Raw genomic sequence first — 17,263 nt, 5'->3', positions numbered from 1 at the left:
CTTCCTTCCTTTGCCGTCACGAACCTTTCCCTTCGGTACAACGTTCTCCACGATTTCGTAGTTTAAACTACGTACCGAACGATCATCCTTCTTTCATTTATATTCCCGCTGTTTCGCCTTCGTATATTTGCTAACAAAATCGTATAATACATACGTATACGTATTCTATTTTATAAGGAAAGACGTTTAAAGTGCCATTTAATGGATATTTCACAGCATGATAGAACTAAGATAGCAGCAAAAAGCTTTTTGCATCGACTCTCTTTTCTCACCTATCTTTTTGTTTGCGCTCTATCGTAAAACGTTTCTCCGTCAATCGCTCCGATATTACTACTACTACCACCACTACAATCGCCACTGCTTCCAGTTACATTTACATCGATTCTCGTGAAAGTGTCGGATTAATCAGCAAGAGAGCTGTAAAGGACAAGTGCTCGCTAACGGCGTGAACAACGTGTTTGTCCCCTTTCGACAGGATTCGGCAGAACGTTTTTCCATTTTCATATAAATTTCCGCGCAGATATACCGATAACCGAAATCTTCATCGGGGAAGTAGGGAAATAGCAGTTTGCCGCGAATATCGATGGTGCGCGAACTGTGAACTTTGCTGGATTTAGTTTCGAGTTTCAACGCAGATCCAAAGCTTAGAACGCATCGCGATTTAAGCATTCCGTGTATATACGGTAAATACGTCTGTGAAAGCGGAGAAGATAAATATGATAGACAAGATGATAGATATGTGGAACAAGAGGCTGACATCCAATCGACAAGCAGGAGAACGAAGAAAATAATGTGCAGATGATTCTAGACAAACGTTTAACTCGACTAATTAAATTTAACGATAAAACAGAGACGCTACGTTAAATGAACGTTCGTGATTCACGGAAGAGCGCTTAAATCGGCGACGGAACGAAAATTCGATTTCCTCGATGACCAACGTTATTTCTTTGATAATATGCTGGGAATAATGGCGTTTGCGATCTATTCCGTCCTTTCGAGCTATAAAAAGTAGGAAAGTGAAGGGAAATTTCATAAATTATGGCGATGCGAGTGGCAGTGGAGAAGGCCGTCGGTGAAAAGTTTGCCATCGATCTCGGTTGGAAGGGGAGAGAAAAGTAAGTAATCGGTTTGCGAGGAAAGTTCTCGCCGATATCTATTAAAAAGAGGAAGGCAAGGCAGTCCTCCGTCCTATTTCAAGGGCCGCGCGACACGTTCGATTCGCTTGGAACGAGCAACGTTGAAAAAAAGTTCTCCACCGTTTAGATCCGCCACCGTGTATCTCATACCTTCTTTCTTTTCTTTCTTTTTTCTCATTTTTCTCATAGCGTATCTTCATTTTTTACATTCCGTGCGATAACGTAACGACTTATAAAGCAGTCAGTCCACCTAATTTCGCGTATTCGAATTTATCAAGAGACTGGAAACGTAACGTGCAAAATGTCTGTTCCTTTCTCGAAATTTCCCGAAATACTTGCGATATTTTTGCTTTCGTCGAAACGTTTTTTCAACGATTTACTGGAACGAAACGCTCTGGGATCGAGTACACCGCTCTGATGCGGCGCGAAGATATCCAGCGGCGAGGATAACGCGCGATAATCGCGAGATCTTATTTATTTAGTCGCGACGATTCAATTTCCCGGCGAATCGACAAAAATCCGCGAAAATTCGCTGGTTCGCGCTGCAAAGTCAAACTTTCGCCTGCCTCGCTACGCCAAAGGGAAATTTGTAGCGCGTCAGCTATACGAGGGAACAGATCTGGAAAATTGCTCTTTCCCTCGACAGCAAGGGGAAACGCGCCACGAGAATTCGAATTAGCGCCACGGCTCCTCGTTATTTTCCCTCTAGTTTTACACGCATATCCAAGTTTTCAACGAACGACGGAAATCTCGTCTCGTCCTCGTATAATCTCGTTGCACCGTCTGCGAAGAAAGTGCTTTGTGCTACTTGGATCGGTAACTCCATTCGAGTGGCAAATGTTTAAAAGCGTGGAAAATGGTGGAAAATCGTGGAAAGTCAATGAATATTGTAACTACAGAAGTATCTTTGTGCGAACGCATCTCGTTAGAAATAAGCACACGCATCCAAACACTTTTAAAGCTTTTCAACGATGTTGGCTGCTTCTGTGGATGCATCAACCGGGAACCGTGTAGAAATGTGGCGATTCATTCGGCAGGATTTTTTCCTCGTGTCGGACGATTCGTCCGTCGATTGGTCCGCCGTAGGAACGATTCCAACTACAGGGACGGTACTGGCGATTCAACGAAATACATGGCTGGCATTCGCCAGTATTCCGATTACTTTCGTTCCAGCCTTTTCTACCCAGGGATTTTCAAGGATTTACAGTCACGTTCTCGTCTCGTCGCTTTAGATCTCTTCGTCGTGGTCTCGCGATTTTCATTGCCGTCGTGTTTTCGCGAAAACGGAAAGGTTTACGCGTTCGTTGCCACCAGGTGATCCACCTTGCTAAATCTTGTAGAATGATGACATCTTGTAGATGATGGCTGAGAAAAAGTTCTTTCGCTTCCAAATCCTACCTTTTGCTTCCATTTTAAAACAGGGTCGAATAAAATTCAACTTTGTATTAAATTCTGTTCGTATTGAAATGTAAATTTATTAGAATAGTAGACGCATACGTAGATCGCAGATTCTCCAAGGTTCGCAAATGTTAGGGCCGAATTATATGCTAAATGCGATAACTCACGGTCATGGTAATAAACGAATTCGTTGCTAATCGGACGAAAGCTATTCTTTGGTCCGTCAATTCTCGTTTCTACGACGCAAAAAGACGATACTTTCGAATAATACGCACGATACTTTATCGAATACTATATTTAAATAACGATTCGAGGGACGTTGTTTTTAACTTTAAACTGAATAATCGTGTTTCTACGGAATCGTGGAATTTAAGCATTCCACGTTTAATCGGTCGAGCAAATCGTCTACGTACGGACGAAATGATATTAATAAACATGGTATAGTGGAAACGTGATTCGCTTAATAACGTTCCGAGTGGAGTAATTACTTTGCTGGTTAATGGTGTGCTGTTTGAAGTGACAGCGTTACAGCGAGTCGAATGTAATAACCGTGATACTAAATCTATGGGTGCACGCGCAAAATAGGCCGATTAATCCGTTAATAAACGCAACCAAATTACACTGTTTCACGCAGGATGCGATTAAAAAATGCAATTTTACACCAAGCGCAGATTGTTCGACCAGATTACCGGTTACCGGTTACAGGTTATACGTAATCGTAAAATTTGGCGTAATGTCTAACGTGTACCGTAGATGATCGATGTTCTCGTAGAATAAGCAACGCGATATTTCAATCGTTCCCTCTGATACGAGACAGAGATAGACACATTTTCCTTTCGTATTTCTCGAATCCTTCGAATCGACGAATCGCCCGACGAAGCTAATCCACGCGAGACGTCGAGAAAACAGAGTCCGGTATTCGTAAGGTTCTCCGCGAACGTAAATTAAAGAAAAAAAAAAAAAAAAAAAAAAAAGAAACACGGGAAGCGGAAGAATCGTCAGGAGAAGGAAGGGATCGATGAAGGAAGCATTCTTTCGAGAGAGTTTGAGGAGAAGCGTAACCGAACTAGCGTGTCGCGAGTATCGCTCGAGACATCGCGGTTCCGCGGCTGAAAGCTTGAAAAGTAAATCTGACAGCGACATAGAAGCGGGCATAGGCTCTCTCGCTAAAGCTATAAATCCAAGATTTTCGTTAAGCCCGAAGGAGACGCGTCAAGGCTGCTCGAAAGCATTCCGAAATACGAAACACCGGGGAGCAAATGTGTCCGTAAATTATGGATAGGATCTTGGAATCAGCTTGAGAAACGAAAGAAAGCGTCGGAAGGCGTCTTGGTCCTCGTCTTCACTCGCGATAAGTGCTTTTCCATTGTGCTGCATCGATCGCCCATCTCACACGGACGTATATTTTCCGGTTTTCCGGGACTCGTTACAATTGCGTATCCCCCTAATTCAGATCTCTGGTTTTTGCAAAGTGTCAGCAGTGCAGGAACGTCGAGTCGCAGACAAGGTTCGTGAAACGTTAGATAAAACAACGAAAACTACCGAGTATATATACGTATAATAGTACGAGTCAGGGATGAATTCTCTTTAACGAGTATGTTGGAAATATAGAATGACACTTTTCATTGACATCATCTCGTTCGAGAGAGAATAGTTTCTACCGATTTCTCCTAACGAGCGCATTTTTTCTTTATTTTTTTTTTTTTTTTTTTTTTACTCGAATTTATCGAATTTCTTCGTTTTGTTGGGAAAAATCGGCGTATCAGCCTATCCTTGATTTAGATTTGAAGCGAGAAACACGTGGAATCGACTCACGCGGAGCGTAAAGATCTCATTAATAATAGCCCAACGGCGACGTGAAAAAAAAACTTGCACAAAACGTTTCGCTTCGTCGCAATTCTCCCTTCGTTCCTGCTTTTGTCAACGATAAAAGTTTCATGGAAGGGAGTAGGACGTAGCCAACGACGGCCTAACCCCGTTTACGAACTGCAGGCGATCGGATCATGCGCACAGAAACGCTTGCAATCGCTTCGAGTACGTACACGATTCCATTCAGACTCGCTTAACGAAACTCGAAAGCGAATCTTGCGACAGTTTCGAGTAATAACGTAAGATACGTAATAGTTTATTCTTCAGCCTGCTGGCTTCAATTTCCGCAAGAGTTTACTGGTCCGAAAGGACTCGAATTATCAGAATCTTGAGATCGTTTCGAAATTGAGACTCCAACCAGCCATCGCTGATCGAGAGTCGCTAATCGACAGAGAGAGAGAGAGAGAGAGAGAGAGAACAAACGGGAAATAATAGATTCAAGAGCAACCGTTTCCACCGGCGTTTGTTATTCAACGACGGCACGGCTCGATAAATTTTGCGCTGACCCAAAAAGGCCACGGGACAACGCGCTCGAACCTCGAACGGAATTTAAAGAGCGCTCCTCTTCGAGTCAAGCCACTTAGCCATAGACTTTTGCATCGATACCGAGCCGATCTTCCTTCTTTCTCTCTCTCTCTCTCTCTCTTTCTCTCTCTTTCTATATATATATCATATATATAAGGTCACGAAGAGACTTGCAGCCGAGAGAGAATACCGTCGAGAGGCTTCGTGAAATTTCGGACGGCGTTTCAACGAAACTCGTTCGTGGATCTTGGAAAATCTGAGATGTAGATCACTTTTATTAGGGTAGAAGGATAAGAGGGATGGCTTTTCTAAGGGACGAGTTTCTAAAGAGATTATGATTTAGGAGTGGATGAGCGGTTTTGGGTATTGCAGGGCAAGCAAGGAGATCGTGATGTTCGTAGAGGGTGGAAAAGATGAAGTTTCAAATTTCCAGTGAAAACGTTTCATGTACACCGGCTACGAAAAGAGTATTTTTACATCGCTGCATTTATTATCGCGCGTTAAGTATATACTTGCGATGTTGGATACGTCGTTTGATTCGAAGCGTTTCCAAGTTGAAGACGATTCAAAGATGGATCGTTACTGAGCAAGCGAGACGATACGAACCAGAGAGGTAGATATCGGTCAGACGTTACGAAAGCCAGATCGAGAACAGTCGTTTAGAAAGCGTCGTATCAAACGAGATCGAATTATCGTTACTTTCGTCGAAAAATATATGCTAATTAACCGTTGCAATTTTTCTATGTGCTTTATTTGGGAATTTTTCGAAATTGAGAGCAAAGACGGGGTGCCGTTTCAGCGAGGATGGAAATTTGTCAAAGTTGCAGGATGCGTAGCACGTTGTTTCGCTGGGTTGTGAACATTTTTAGAAACTAGGACGATACAGTATTTGTAGCAGATTAAGAATTTTTAGGAATTCGAAAGACAGGTGGACGTGATATTTTTACAGGTTGTCGTAAACTTGAAGAAAATCGAAATACGATATCGTTGCTGTAGAAGATTAACGATTTTTTGGACGCAGGCACGCGAGCATACTATTCTTCCCTATAAAGATCTACATTTCATAAAATTGTTTAATCTCTACAGTTTATAGCTTTTTATTAGTTCAATCTCTGTAACGTTGCTCTTTCATTTGTTTCAACTGGTCTTTCGATAGAATTTAACTCGTTTATTACGTACGCGTTGAACAGCAATTTACGGTATTGAAATTATTTAAATATTTGCGAGAGTACGTTTCATCGAAACAAACTTCTTCAAATTGTAGAGCTGCTAGCCGTGTTACCACACAAGTTTTTTTTATCTAAAACTTGTTTAAACATCTCTGCTAACACCGCTGTTAAAATAACGAGTACGTTGTAGAAACGTATAACTCGGCCGTGGTTAGCAAAGTTGCTAAAAATAACGATGCGATGCGATTGTCCAACTATACAATTTTCCATTCGCTTCGTATAAAATGAAGGAATTTACAGAGGGTGTATGAACGCGATGTTCGCGATAATTGATCGAATTAATTCGTTAAATCGTTTTTATATCTAATAATATTCGCAATAAACTTCTTAATTTGTTAAACTTGGCGATATTCGTAATAATTTCTAATAATTGTCCGAGACATCTGATAGTATTGGTAATAATCGTTAATTCCTTAAAATAAGGTCAAGTAGTAGAATAATGTGAAAACAAAATGACATATATCGAGAATTACATATTACAAGATAGAAGATTTTGCGGATCAGAAAGGGAAGAAGAAACGAATTACAGATTCCTGTACAGATTCCTTCTCCCGACAAAGTTCAGCGCCTGCCCCGCTGGCGAATAGTTGCTTTCCAGACTAGCCAGACGAATGACCTCCACCCCTAGATCGAATCGAGTTATTACGACGCACCACTTTCACGTCCTGGCATGCCCATGAATGGCCGTGAATGCCTATGAATCGATGACGTGTGACCCTTTAAAAATTTCATCGACGGCAATTTCGTAGCCACGACGTAAAACAGTACTTTGGCTCGACTCCCCCCGGTATCGAAGCTCGAGAACCGCTGAGACGCTGAATTTTCGAGAGCGTCTGGAAAATGGAAAACCTGCGAAGAATACGTTCAATAGTCGTTCGATTATTATCTATGCGCATGCATTTAAGCATTTACCCGACCTTCCATTTGTATTTAGATCGCGAAATTTTTACGTATTCACGGGAAATTGATTTCTAGAAGCTTCTAGCTTCGGCGGATCGATTTGTAACAGGAAGCTGAAAGTGGAAGCTCGATTATCGGAACACCGATTGACGAAAAGTAGAATAATTATAAGATGAGAGCTCTTCCTGCAATTCGAAATCAATGGATATTCGATCGGATATCGTAAAACGCGTTATAAACTTTGAAAATGTTTCAAATGTTTCTCGAGTTGCGGTTCGATGGAACGAAACTTTCACTTTGAAAAATATTAACGTAACAGGATATAAAAAGGCAACTATCTAAATCGCGACATAAATGAAACCTTTCGGTCCTTTGCCCTTGAAATTTTTGGACATTTCATAACAGAAACGATAGATTGCACAGATATCGTTGAATATACGTATATAGTAGGTTGGAAAAGAGCGGATGGTAGCACACGACACAGCGGTTTTACCTCAATTTTTGTACACTATCCGAAAAAAAACAGTTGTTTTCGAGAACGTTGATCGATTACCACGGTCGTAGAACAAAAAGCGTAATGCAGTTACATTAACCCATTCTGGCTGTGAACAAGCTTGGAGATCTAGAAAAAATTCGCACTCTGCGTTGCACTCGAAAAACAAAAACTTTATTCTAAAGCCTTAGATATAACTTAGCTTAACTTGGTCTTTTTATCCCTCGATCGATATACGCATATTCAATTGTTAACAAGTAAATTCGTGGTACGAACGAAGCGGGGAAGATTTCGTGATTCGAGATAAGACGAAAATCAAGGATACAGGGACAGATGACAGGAAGTTATTATTATTGCGTCGAAAACGTAGAACACAATGTTTTCGCTCCGAGTCTGACTTTCGAGAAAGTTGAGTTTAAAAATTAGTCGAAGATCAGAGTATCGGATCGTGTTTTGTATCGTCGCGTGTAGGACCTCGACGAAGAACGCTGTCAATGGTCGGTTTTCATCCGATCGATGATTAAACAAACACAGGTATGGTCGATTTTCTCGTTTCGTCGAAGAAAAGTCGACGAGTTCGAAGAACGTGTTTGACATTGCCATATAGAATAGAATATAAAAATTCCAGGATCGATTCATAAACACCGTCCGACCCTCGTCCCTCCTCGTGGATGACGTGCTAACCTTCCCATTTGCAAGCTCCGACCGCTCCGTCTCATCTTCGACGCGATGGTAGTGGTGGTTTCGTTGCTAGAACGATTACGCTGAACAACGGCGGGACGTAAATCTCTGAAAGAACGCTTGATAGAAACGTGAAAGCGTAAAGGTATTCCCGATTATACGATAATTGTTCGCCGTGAGAAACGAAGGATTTACGGTGCTTTCTATCGTATCGCATTTTTATCATAATGATAAATTATTTCTTTTAGAATCTGTATTTTATTCGTGAAATTCTCGTCAAACAGAGTTGATAAATGGACTGTCAAATTTTTCGGAATGTCAGCATTTACAGCGTTAATTTACTTCGTAAACCACCGTAAGCTATATCGATCGTGTGGTGTAAGCTTTTAAAAGCACGTCGAATTCGTTGAATTAACTTTTGCCCGCCATTTGTCTGCGATAAAGGAAACGCGGTTCCGGCAACATCTGCGTTCCTTTAAGCAACAAAATTTAAGAGATACTTTTCCTCTCTTTGTTTCTTTTTCTTTTTCTTTTTTCTCTTCCTTTCTCGTAAGTTACTCTACTTGGACGGAGCAAATGGACGTCTCGTACAGCGATCGTGTCGTCCCGGTAATCGCTCGGTCCTCGCGATCCTTAATTACGATTTTCATTCTTTACTTGTTCCGTATCTCGACGGTGAAATCGTTTGCCAAAAAGACACAGACGTAAAATACACGCGAACGAGGTTCTGCGTCGCGAGTAGACAGAGAAATAACGATCGTGATTGGAAATAATTTTTAATCGAAACCGCGGTTCGCTCTGTCTCTTATACGTGGATCGCTTAATTTTATTTCTCCGAGCAAACGTCATACTCCTATTTCTTGTTTAATTCTCTACTCTATATATATAAATGACTATACATAAGTAGTACTAGTACATAAATGACTATAAAATATATTTTCTTTAAAAAAGAGAGAGAGAGATTGCAATTGAAATTTTGCCGATATAACAAAGACCGTTCGAACGCGTTCGTTAACCACCACTAGCTGCGTAGACTTTCGTGTCTCGGTGTACATAGCAGCACGTACACATATCGAAGAAGCAACGCGACGTCAATTCCGCGCGTCGACGAATCAAGCAACTCTTGCAAGATGCATAAATGTTCTCAGCTAGAGATAACTGGTACATTCGCGTCGACGTATCCAATTTCCGACGACTGCCGATCGACGAGAAAAAGAGAGAAACCACCGCGTTCCGATATTTCCGATGCCACCGACGCGGAAAGTGTCGTCGAGCGTCAGGAAACGATCGTCTCGGCCGAACGGTTTCGCGGAGAAACAACGCGGTCCTTCGCCCATTACCGAGAAAAATCAAATCGGAAAATTTGATCACTGCAGCTGCTACCGATATCTGTAAGGAGCGCGGAAGTAAGCAATTGTTCCTAGAATGCAAAATATTTCTCATTTCGTAAATTTGACGTACCGTGCTAAGAGACGATTCGAATTAGTTGCTATGAGAATACGACGAAACGACGAAAGAACGGATGAAATACGCGTTTCAGCGGTAGAACAAGTCCTTTGTTAGTGGACTTTGTTGGTGCAACTATCTTCGAAATTGACATATTGAGCACGGTCGAAGCCGGTTTGCACGCAGGATGAGCCGTTTCAATCTAGAAATGGATTTAACGTAGTGGCGACTGAACAGAACTGAAAATACGCGAGATTCGAAAGAGATCGAGAGCACGTTGGAATATCGATTAGAAGGTGGAGAGAAGGACGAGTGGAGAAGTCGACGGTGTTTCGCGTCACTCGATACCAAAGAGTCGAGTTTAATCTCGTCTCGTACGTACGAATAGCTGCGATGAAAAATTTCATCCAATTACGAATTTCGCGAATTTTATGAAAATCGAACACGCGTTACAAAGCGTTAAAGTTTACTTTGAAAACTAAAGATTTCGTTCAATTCGAAGAATTCATAACGTAGTTGGTAGGTAGAGGCCGAACAAATTTCAGATTCGAAGATATCAAACGGCGAAGTAAAGTTGTAAATAACGGCGAAACGTACAACGAGATAAGGCGAAAGACGAGAGGAAGGAAAGATCAGGATCGAGTTGTTCCATCGAATGATTCGATTTAGCCGAAATTCCTCGAAAATTAGGATTTAAAATTCTCATCGAATATCTTTTATACGATCGAAATCTTCGCCGTCTATACGGCGTACGTAGTCGAGAGCGGCGATGATCGCCTGGCCAATTATTACACACCGCTGGCTGGCAAAGTGCAAAGAAATGGTTGAACGGCGAACGATACAACATGTTTAAGATACTCGTAAACGGATAAAGACGCACCGTCTGGGTTTACCTTTGCAAACGTAGCGCGATTAAAGAATAAAAAGGGAGAATTAAACGATTATCTTGCTCTAACGATACCATCGTAATGTTACTCGTAGCGCCGCTGTAAACTATAATTTTGCGTGGCTGTTTGCCCTAGAGCGTTAAACGAACGAGAAAGAAAAGACTTACCGATAGAGCATCCGCTCTTGACGATCAGCCTCCCGGTAAATCTTGTAATACATGGCGATCATGATGATTCCAGGCAGCCAGAAACTGACACTGGAGCTAATCACGGCATAGAGTTTGTTCACTTGGAACACGCACACGTCCGGAAAATTCCTTCTGAACTCGAGATGCTTTTCGGTGGTGTACCAGCCGGCGAAGATGGGCAGGAAGCTCATCACCGTCGGCGAGCACCAAACCACGCTCAGCATGGTGCTCAGTCGAAGATTCGTCATGATCAATGGATAGTCCAACGGTTGCACGATCGCGTAATATCGATCCACGCTGATGCAGCACAGATGAAGTATCGAAACGGTGCTGAAGAACACGTCCAGCGAGTTCCACACGTCGCACATGAAATAGCCGAACAGCCATCTTCCGGACAGTTCGACCGACGCGTTGAACGTCATGGCGAAAATGGCCACCAACATGTCGGCCAACGCCAACGAGACCACGAAGTAATTGGTAATTACGCGAAGCTTCCTGTGCCTCATTACCGACACGATCACCAATAGATTGCCGAACAGAGCGCACAGAATGATGAAACCCATTACCATGGCTTTTACCGTTAGAAGAATCGCGTGTTCCAATTCGTGGCCATTTTGCTGTTCGTAGGGATTCGTGGAACGATTCGATGGACCAGTATCGACCAGCACGTTCGACAGACTCGATAGATCGGTGTTGTTGTTCGAATCCTCTTCCATCGTTTCGTTTAGTTCCATCTTTCTCGCCGCAGCTCCTCCCTTTCGCTGCGTTTTCCAGCACTTTTTCCCTTCCCGTCCCGTTACCGTGATCCGCGCCGCTGCTCGACGTCCTCGTCCGCTACTTCGACGACCTCGTCGACGAGGTTACGCCGCAGGTTCCGTCGCAGGTTCCGTCGCAGGTTCCGTCGCAGGTTCCGTCGCAGGTTCCGTCGCAGGTTCCGTCGCAGATTCCGTCGCAGATTCCGCCGGGCCATCGAAGGAGCAGGGAAATCCACTTTGCTTTAGCTGGCTAACGGATGATATCGAAAAGTTAGGATATGGATGCGAGTTGCGTTGCACGTTTCACCGTTCCCAGCCAGCCATTTTCCTGGGATAACGCGAGTCGTAAGGACAGAGTCGGATTCATCGGTGAACGCCGTTGGTTCGAGCAACGATCGTCTTATACGTGCTCGGGACTGAACCGAGAGACTCTCGAGGCGATTCGTTGGACGAGTTGCAGGCGGCACGTTGCACGGTTGCATTTCCATTCTGTGACTCAGGCTGCTCGAACGAGGACGAGACGAGGCACGGCTCCGTGCGATTCTTCCACATCTTCGGAGTCTGAAATTGGAAAAGAGAATCGAAGCTGTGCGAAATCTTGCAGAAACTTTGTTTCGTCGTTGATACGAATCGGACGCATTCGAAATGGTGCATTAGAAATACAAACTACTTTTTCTACGCGTATTATTCAGCTTATAACGTGGACAAAATGTGCAAAGTCTTGGATTTATATCCTACGTATCCCGTATTTGTGCGCCCAAGAGTAAGATTTTTGCACGGTTCGTAATAATATTAACTTGAGCCTTTCAACCAAGATGAATAAATATCATCATACGTAATTGCAATTATCGATATTTCCGTTTTTATAGATATATAATCGAAGATAGTTATAATTTGCGTACGTAATAGATAGATGGAAGATAATCGGTAAATTTCATTCGGCTACTTTCAAAGAAACGATCGTATTTCGCGTCGATTCCTCTTATTCGCGATCGCACAATGTGAAAAATAACGAAAAATTATCGAACCGGTAAAACGTGCGTATCCGCTGGTTTTACAAAATTCGTACGTGCTTTCTCGTCGTAGAGAAAATTAAATTTCGAACGAAACGGGATTACGACGAGGGAATTGGCTGAAACAATACCTTGGCGAAATATAAATGACGAACGCTGATCGAAAGATGACCGATATATGCAGCGTAAAGCAAATATCGTTGGTCGCGGTTCGTTGAACGGTTCCTCCGAAATTACAATATAAAAATTGTTCGTTTATTACAGACCGGTAATCTAATTATTTGGTCTAATTATTGTCTACGGCTATTAACGGTAGCTATACATATGTAGACACTGTCCAATCTTGTCAGTCGTTTTATTCTTCCGTGGCTGTTTGTTTCCTTGGATCGAAGTAATCGAAAAGCTAATTTACTACTTTAATTTAGCCACACGGTTGATTCGCGTCATAAAATACCGTCGTCCCTTTTCCTTCCATCCGAATTAAATCCCACTACGATTTAATTATCGCCAACTATATTTTCCTCAACGTCAGGTTCCAGCTTCTCATCGGTAATTGATCGATCGTTCGCTCGGTCGATTAAACTCGTTCGTTTTTCACTTTCCCTCTCGATACCTTATTTCAAATAAAACTACATTAACTCTATCCCGTTGGATATTTCAAAATCACGCGAATCTGCCGCACAATTTCAACGTCACTTTTGACCGGCGATCGACATCGAGTTTCCGGAAACGAAGCACAATCTGAGAACCACCGTTCGCAACGGCGTGCCACTAATCTGGCGATATAATCACAGCGGGAAATTTATTCGTAAATTGCGTTTCGGCGTTAATTGCGTTCGATGTTATTAGCGAGAGCAATTACAGGCAAAGAATTATTAAATCGTCGTTACAGTTAACGGTACAGCTACCGTAGATTAACTTAATCGACCAACTCGCGGTCTAACTCGTTAAGCGCGTTAGTAACGGCACAGTGTAAACAACCTGGAACTAGATCTACTCTGGTCCTCTGCACTTGGCCAAGGGTGCGAAGCTGCGACCCCCTTCTACGTAGGATCGCGATTTATGCACGATTATGCACGATTATGCACGATTACATGCACATCTCTACATATGCATACACGTTAAGCGTGTGGTAACCGATAAATCGATTTATTCGTATTGTTTGTTTGAGAAAAATTGCCAAAGATACTTTTATATTTTCCTAACTTTATCGCTGTAAAATTTCTACGCGTTTTTCAACGTACTTTTTAACAAGCACGACGGTTTATGCTCTGACGCGATACTATATTCCATCGTGCAAGTATTTTAAACGCGTAATACATTCTTTCGGATAATCCTGTATTTACCGAAAGTTTACCGCTAATCGTACGATCGATAAAATCATACGACGATAATAACGTCATCGAGGTAATTCATGCGACGATGATAAAACAACAGCTACGTCCAAGTGATGACTGGTAATCATCTTTCGAACATCTGGTACATCGACAAAGTGTTCATCTTGGAAAAATGTAGTCTCGGATCGGCTCGGTTTTATCAAATTTCGCTTCGTTACTGCAAGTATGCAGTAGCGAGGAAGCCCTACAATGCCGGGCGTATGCTGCGCTTGTACTACTGGCGTGAAACGTTGGTAAATCGAGCAGACTGAGACTAAGACGTCGAAACGTTCGTCCGTTGGTCTCGTAACGCTTTTACGACACCTCTTACCCTTTCTTCCCTTTGTTCGCCTTGTTCGCATCGCCAAGAATATAGAAATTTCGAATCGTGCTTTTCCGACAATCTTGATTGGCTGCAATTTTCCGTCTCGTCTCGTCTCGTCTCGGCTCGGCTCGGCTCTGCTTGATTACTTTCGCTACGTACACCTTTCTACGAAGAGGAATGGAACCGCCAGGAGTTTGTACCGAAAATGGAGAAACGAGTACCGGAGATGTGTGTGTGTGTGTGTGTGTGTGTGTGTGTGTGTGTGTGTGTGTGTGTGTGTGTGTGTGTGTGTATACTGTAGATTTTCGCAAATTGAAATTTTCTTTAAACGCGTAAACATTCGCGATGTACTCGCATCGTTGACCTGCATACGAAACTATAGCGATTGTAAAGAATGATAGTGCGGTTAAAAATGAGTAAAAGATACTTTGGTATCGGATAGAGATAGGATAGAAAGAGTAATTGCGGATTTCCACCAGTATCCCCGTGAGCAATGAAACTATTCGATTCGACGGATGCTCGAGGGAATGCGATATTCAAGGTAAATCGGATAACGGATAGGTATGTAGAAAGGTAAACGGTTTACCTCGAGGTTCCACAGGTGCTGTGATTCCCGACGTGTATCGCACGTCATCGTATCCGACGGCAAGCTCTCGTTTCGATTCGCTCTTGCAACGTCCTTCTATTTCCGGTCAACGTTTCGTTAACCGATTCTTCGATCGCCCATATCGTTGGCAAAATATCGCGCAAACACTCGTCGAACTCGTTTCTGTTTCACTTTCGATCAACACGGGGGCAGTTCTCTACGAAACACTTTGTTCTATCGCACTTTCTAACACGATCGATCTTAACGCAAGAGAGCCCACGCAAGAGGGCAACTTTGACGATGTTTCTCGGACCAGTCTCTTTGATCTTAAATTCTAATCTAGATTCCAATCGATTTGGTCTGACGTTTGTCGATTGCTAGAACGAACCACGATGCTTTTGTTCGTACGATATTTTTTAAAAAGCGTTCTTTCCTGTAAACTTTAAACGCCTGTTTTTAAAACGTCTCCGTTTACATACTCTTTATTTGTCCGACTCACGTCGGACGAAAACAATTTACCATACAACTCGCTGACATAACGTAGCGGCGCTTGTACGCTCGGGATTTAGCGAATCGCGCAACAATCGCGGCTAAACTCAGGCCACGTGTTTCGAATCCGCTCGGCACCCTTGTCACAGCTCGTTTCAACGAGTCATCGAAATTATCCGCCGCGGGTCCGACCAAAGATCGACCGGTCTCTACCGCCGAACGAGAATTTTTCATCGAAAAGAATTCTCTGTCGCTGTCGCTGTCGCTGTCGAAAATTAGATCGATCGGTCGAACCTGCCGATCGATAATAAAAGACAACCGTTTAGTCCTTTCGATTCGTTTGATTCGAGGAAGGAGAAGATTGGCAGGACACGTGACGCTAACGATCGGACGCGGTGCTCGTTGGACGCGATCGATTCGACAAACACGAGGTTGGAGGAGATGGCGGTTCGACGACGAGAGAATAGTTGGCGATACGCGAGGCCGTGGATTTTGTTTACACGACGAGATGGATCGGCGATGGCGGAACGCGACGAGGCCGTGTGTCCGTTCGAACGGCTTGCGAGGCCGTGATGAACTGTGGACGAACAGGTTTCCCGCTTTCCGCCAGTCTCCGCTAAGCTGGCGGCAGCACCGGGGGCGTCTGCACCTTGGCATCCCCTGCGCGGACGCCACCCCCTAGCCACACGGAACGCGACACGCTCGCGCCGGGTTTTCGGCTGGCACGATCGCTACGGGACGGCTTCTGGGACGCGAACCGACCGACTTTGCCATTCTACCCTGCGCGCTTCCCTCTGCTTCCAACAGCCACGTCCGATAATTCCCCGGGAATTTCGTAGAAGAAGGGGGACAACCAAGTTGGAAATTAGTCGAGTTCCAGTTCTGCGAGCCTGATCTGATTATCGCGCGGATCTGGTTGACTTTTTATACGATCGCTTGGGAAAGCGGCGATTTTGGCAACCAGCGAGTTGGGAAAAGCTACGCTAGTGGCTCTTAACGATCATCGAAATGATTTACAACTCCATCTGGACATGCGCCGATCGTAAAAGAGCATTCTCTCTAATACAGAGTATCCAATAATATGTAAATATGAAATCGGTAAGCTTTCGTTATATCCGAGGGTTTAACAGTCTCAACGACTCTTCGCGAACAATTTTTCTGATGTATGCGGCGGTATTTTATTTGCCAGAAAAAGTATCGTTCTCCGCTAACGAAATACGTTGCGTCGAAATCTTCACGAACGTTTCCAGTCGCTAAGGGGATAGAGGACAACCGTGATTCGGAAAAATCTATTTATCGAAAGAAAGATTGTTTCTTTCGTCGTGAATTCGCTTCGATACTCGCTTCGATGCTTCGATCGATTTGCGAGAAGCCGAAGGAAACTAGATATCTACCGTAGGAATGGAAATGACGCGCTATTCGCTTTCGCAAAGGACGACGCCGAAACTCGCTGCTCGCTGCTCGCTCTTCCGGCTTATTAGCTATCGGTCCGTTACGGTCAGCCTTTTATGGCCGATGTTTTCTCGCCCGATCGCTCGTTATTGCTTTCGAACGCGTGCTGTGCAATTTAATCGGTAAGAAGCGATCGTTTCTACGACAACGTCGATCGTTCCGGGATCCGTCACGTTATAACTTGATTAGACATTCTACGATACAATAGGAGACACGCGGCAATCGTTACGGTACGATCGTAACACAGCGAAAAAACTGAAACGCAGCCAACAGACGAGATATGAAAGATATGGCGATACCGCGGTAACAACGAATAAGCAGGAATACGCAGGAGAGAGGAAATGGACGGCGAGTTGGAAAATTATTACACGGTTCGTAATTCCTAATTCATCGACTCCCGTCGCAATTTCTCCTGCCAGGCTAGATCGAATGGAGGCTCGTTAAACTCCGACAAAAGCTCGATGCAAAATGGATGTATGCGGGCGTACAGTCGTATCACGAGTCATTTATCAATT

At 43.5% G+C, this 17,263-nt stretch overlaps 1 protein-coding gene across 2 annotated transcripts in view; it reads right to left on the bottom strand.

Moving 5' to 3' along the window:
• The window catches only part of LOC126874123 (octopamine receptor beta-1R-like), a 46,145-nt gene extending 34,652 nt beyond the window's left edge, over positions 1-11,493 (bottom strand). For both annotated transcript variants that reach the window (XM_050635804.1, XM_050635805.1), the window contains exon 1: positions 10,732-11,493. In XM_050635804.1, the coding sequence (XP_050491761.1) occupies positions 10,732-11,486 (755 nt within the window). In that variant the 5' untranslated portion in view covers positions 11,487-11,493. The remainder of the gene's footprint in view (positions 1-10,731) is intronic.
• Positions 11,494-17,263: the final 5,770 nt, after the last annotated feature.

This window comes from Bombus huntii, chromosome 15 (assembly GCF_024542735.1).
Source record: "Bombus huntii isolate Logan2020A chromosome 15, iyBomHunt1.1, whole genome shotgun sequence".
Lineage (NCBI taxonomy): Eukaryota > Metazoa > Arthropoda > Insecta > Hymenoptera > Apidae > Bombus > Bombus huntii.
This window is presented reverse-complemented; position numbering and strand designations above follow the sequence as displayed.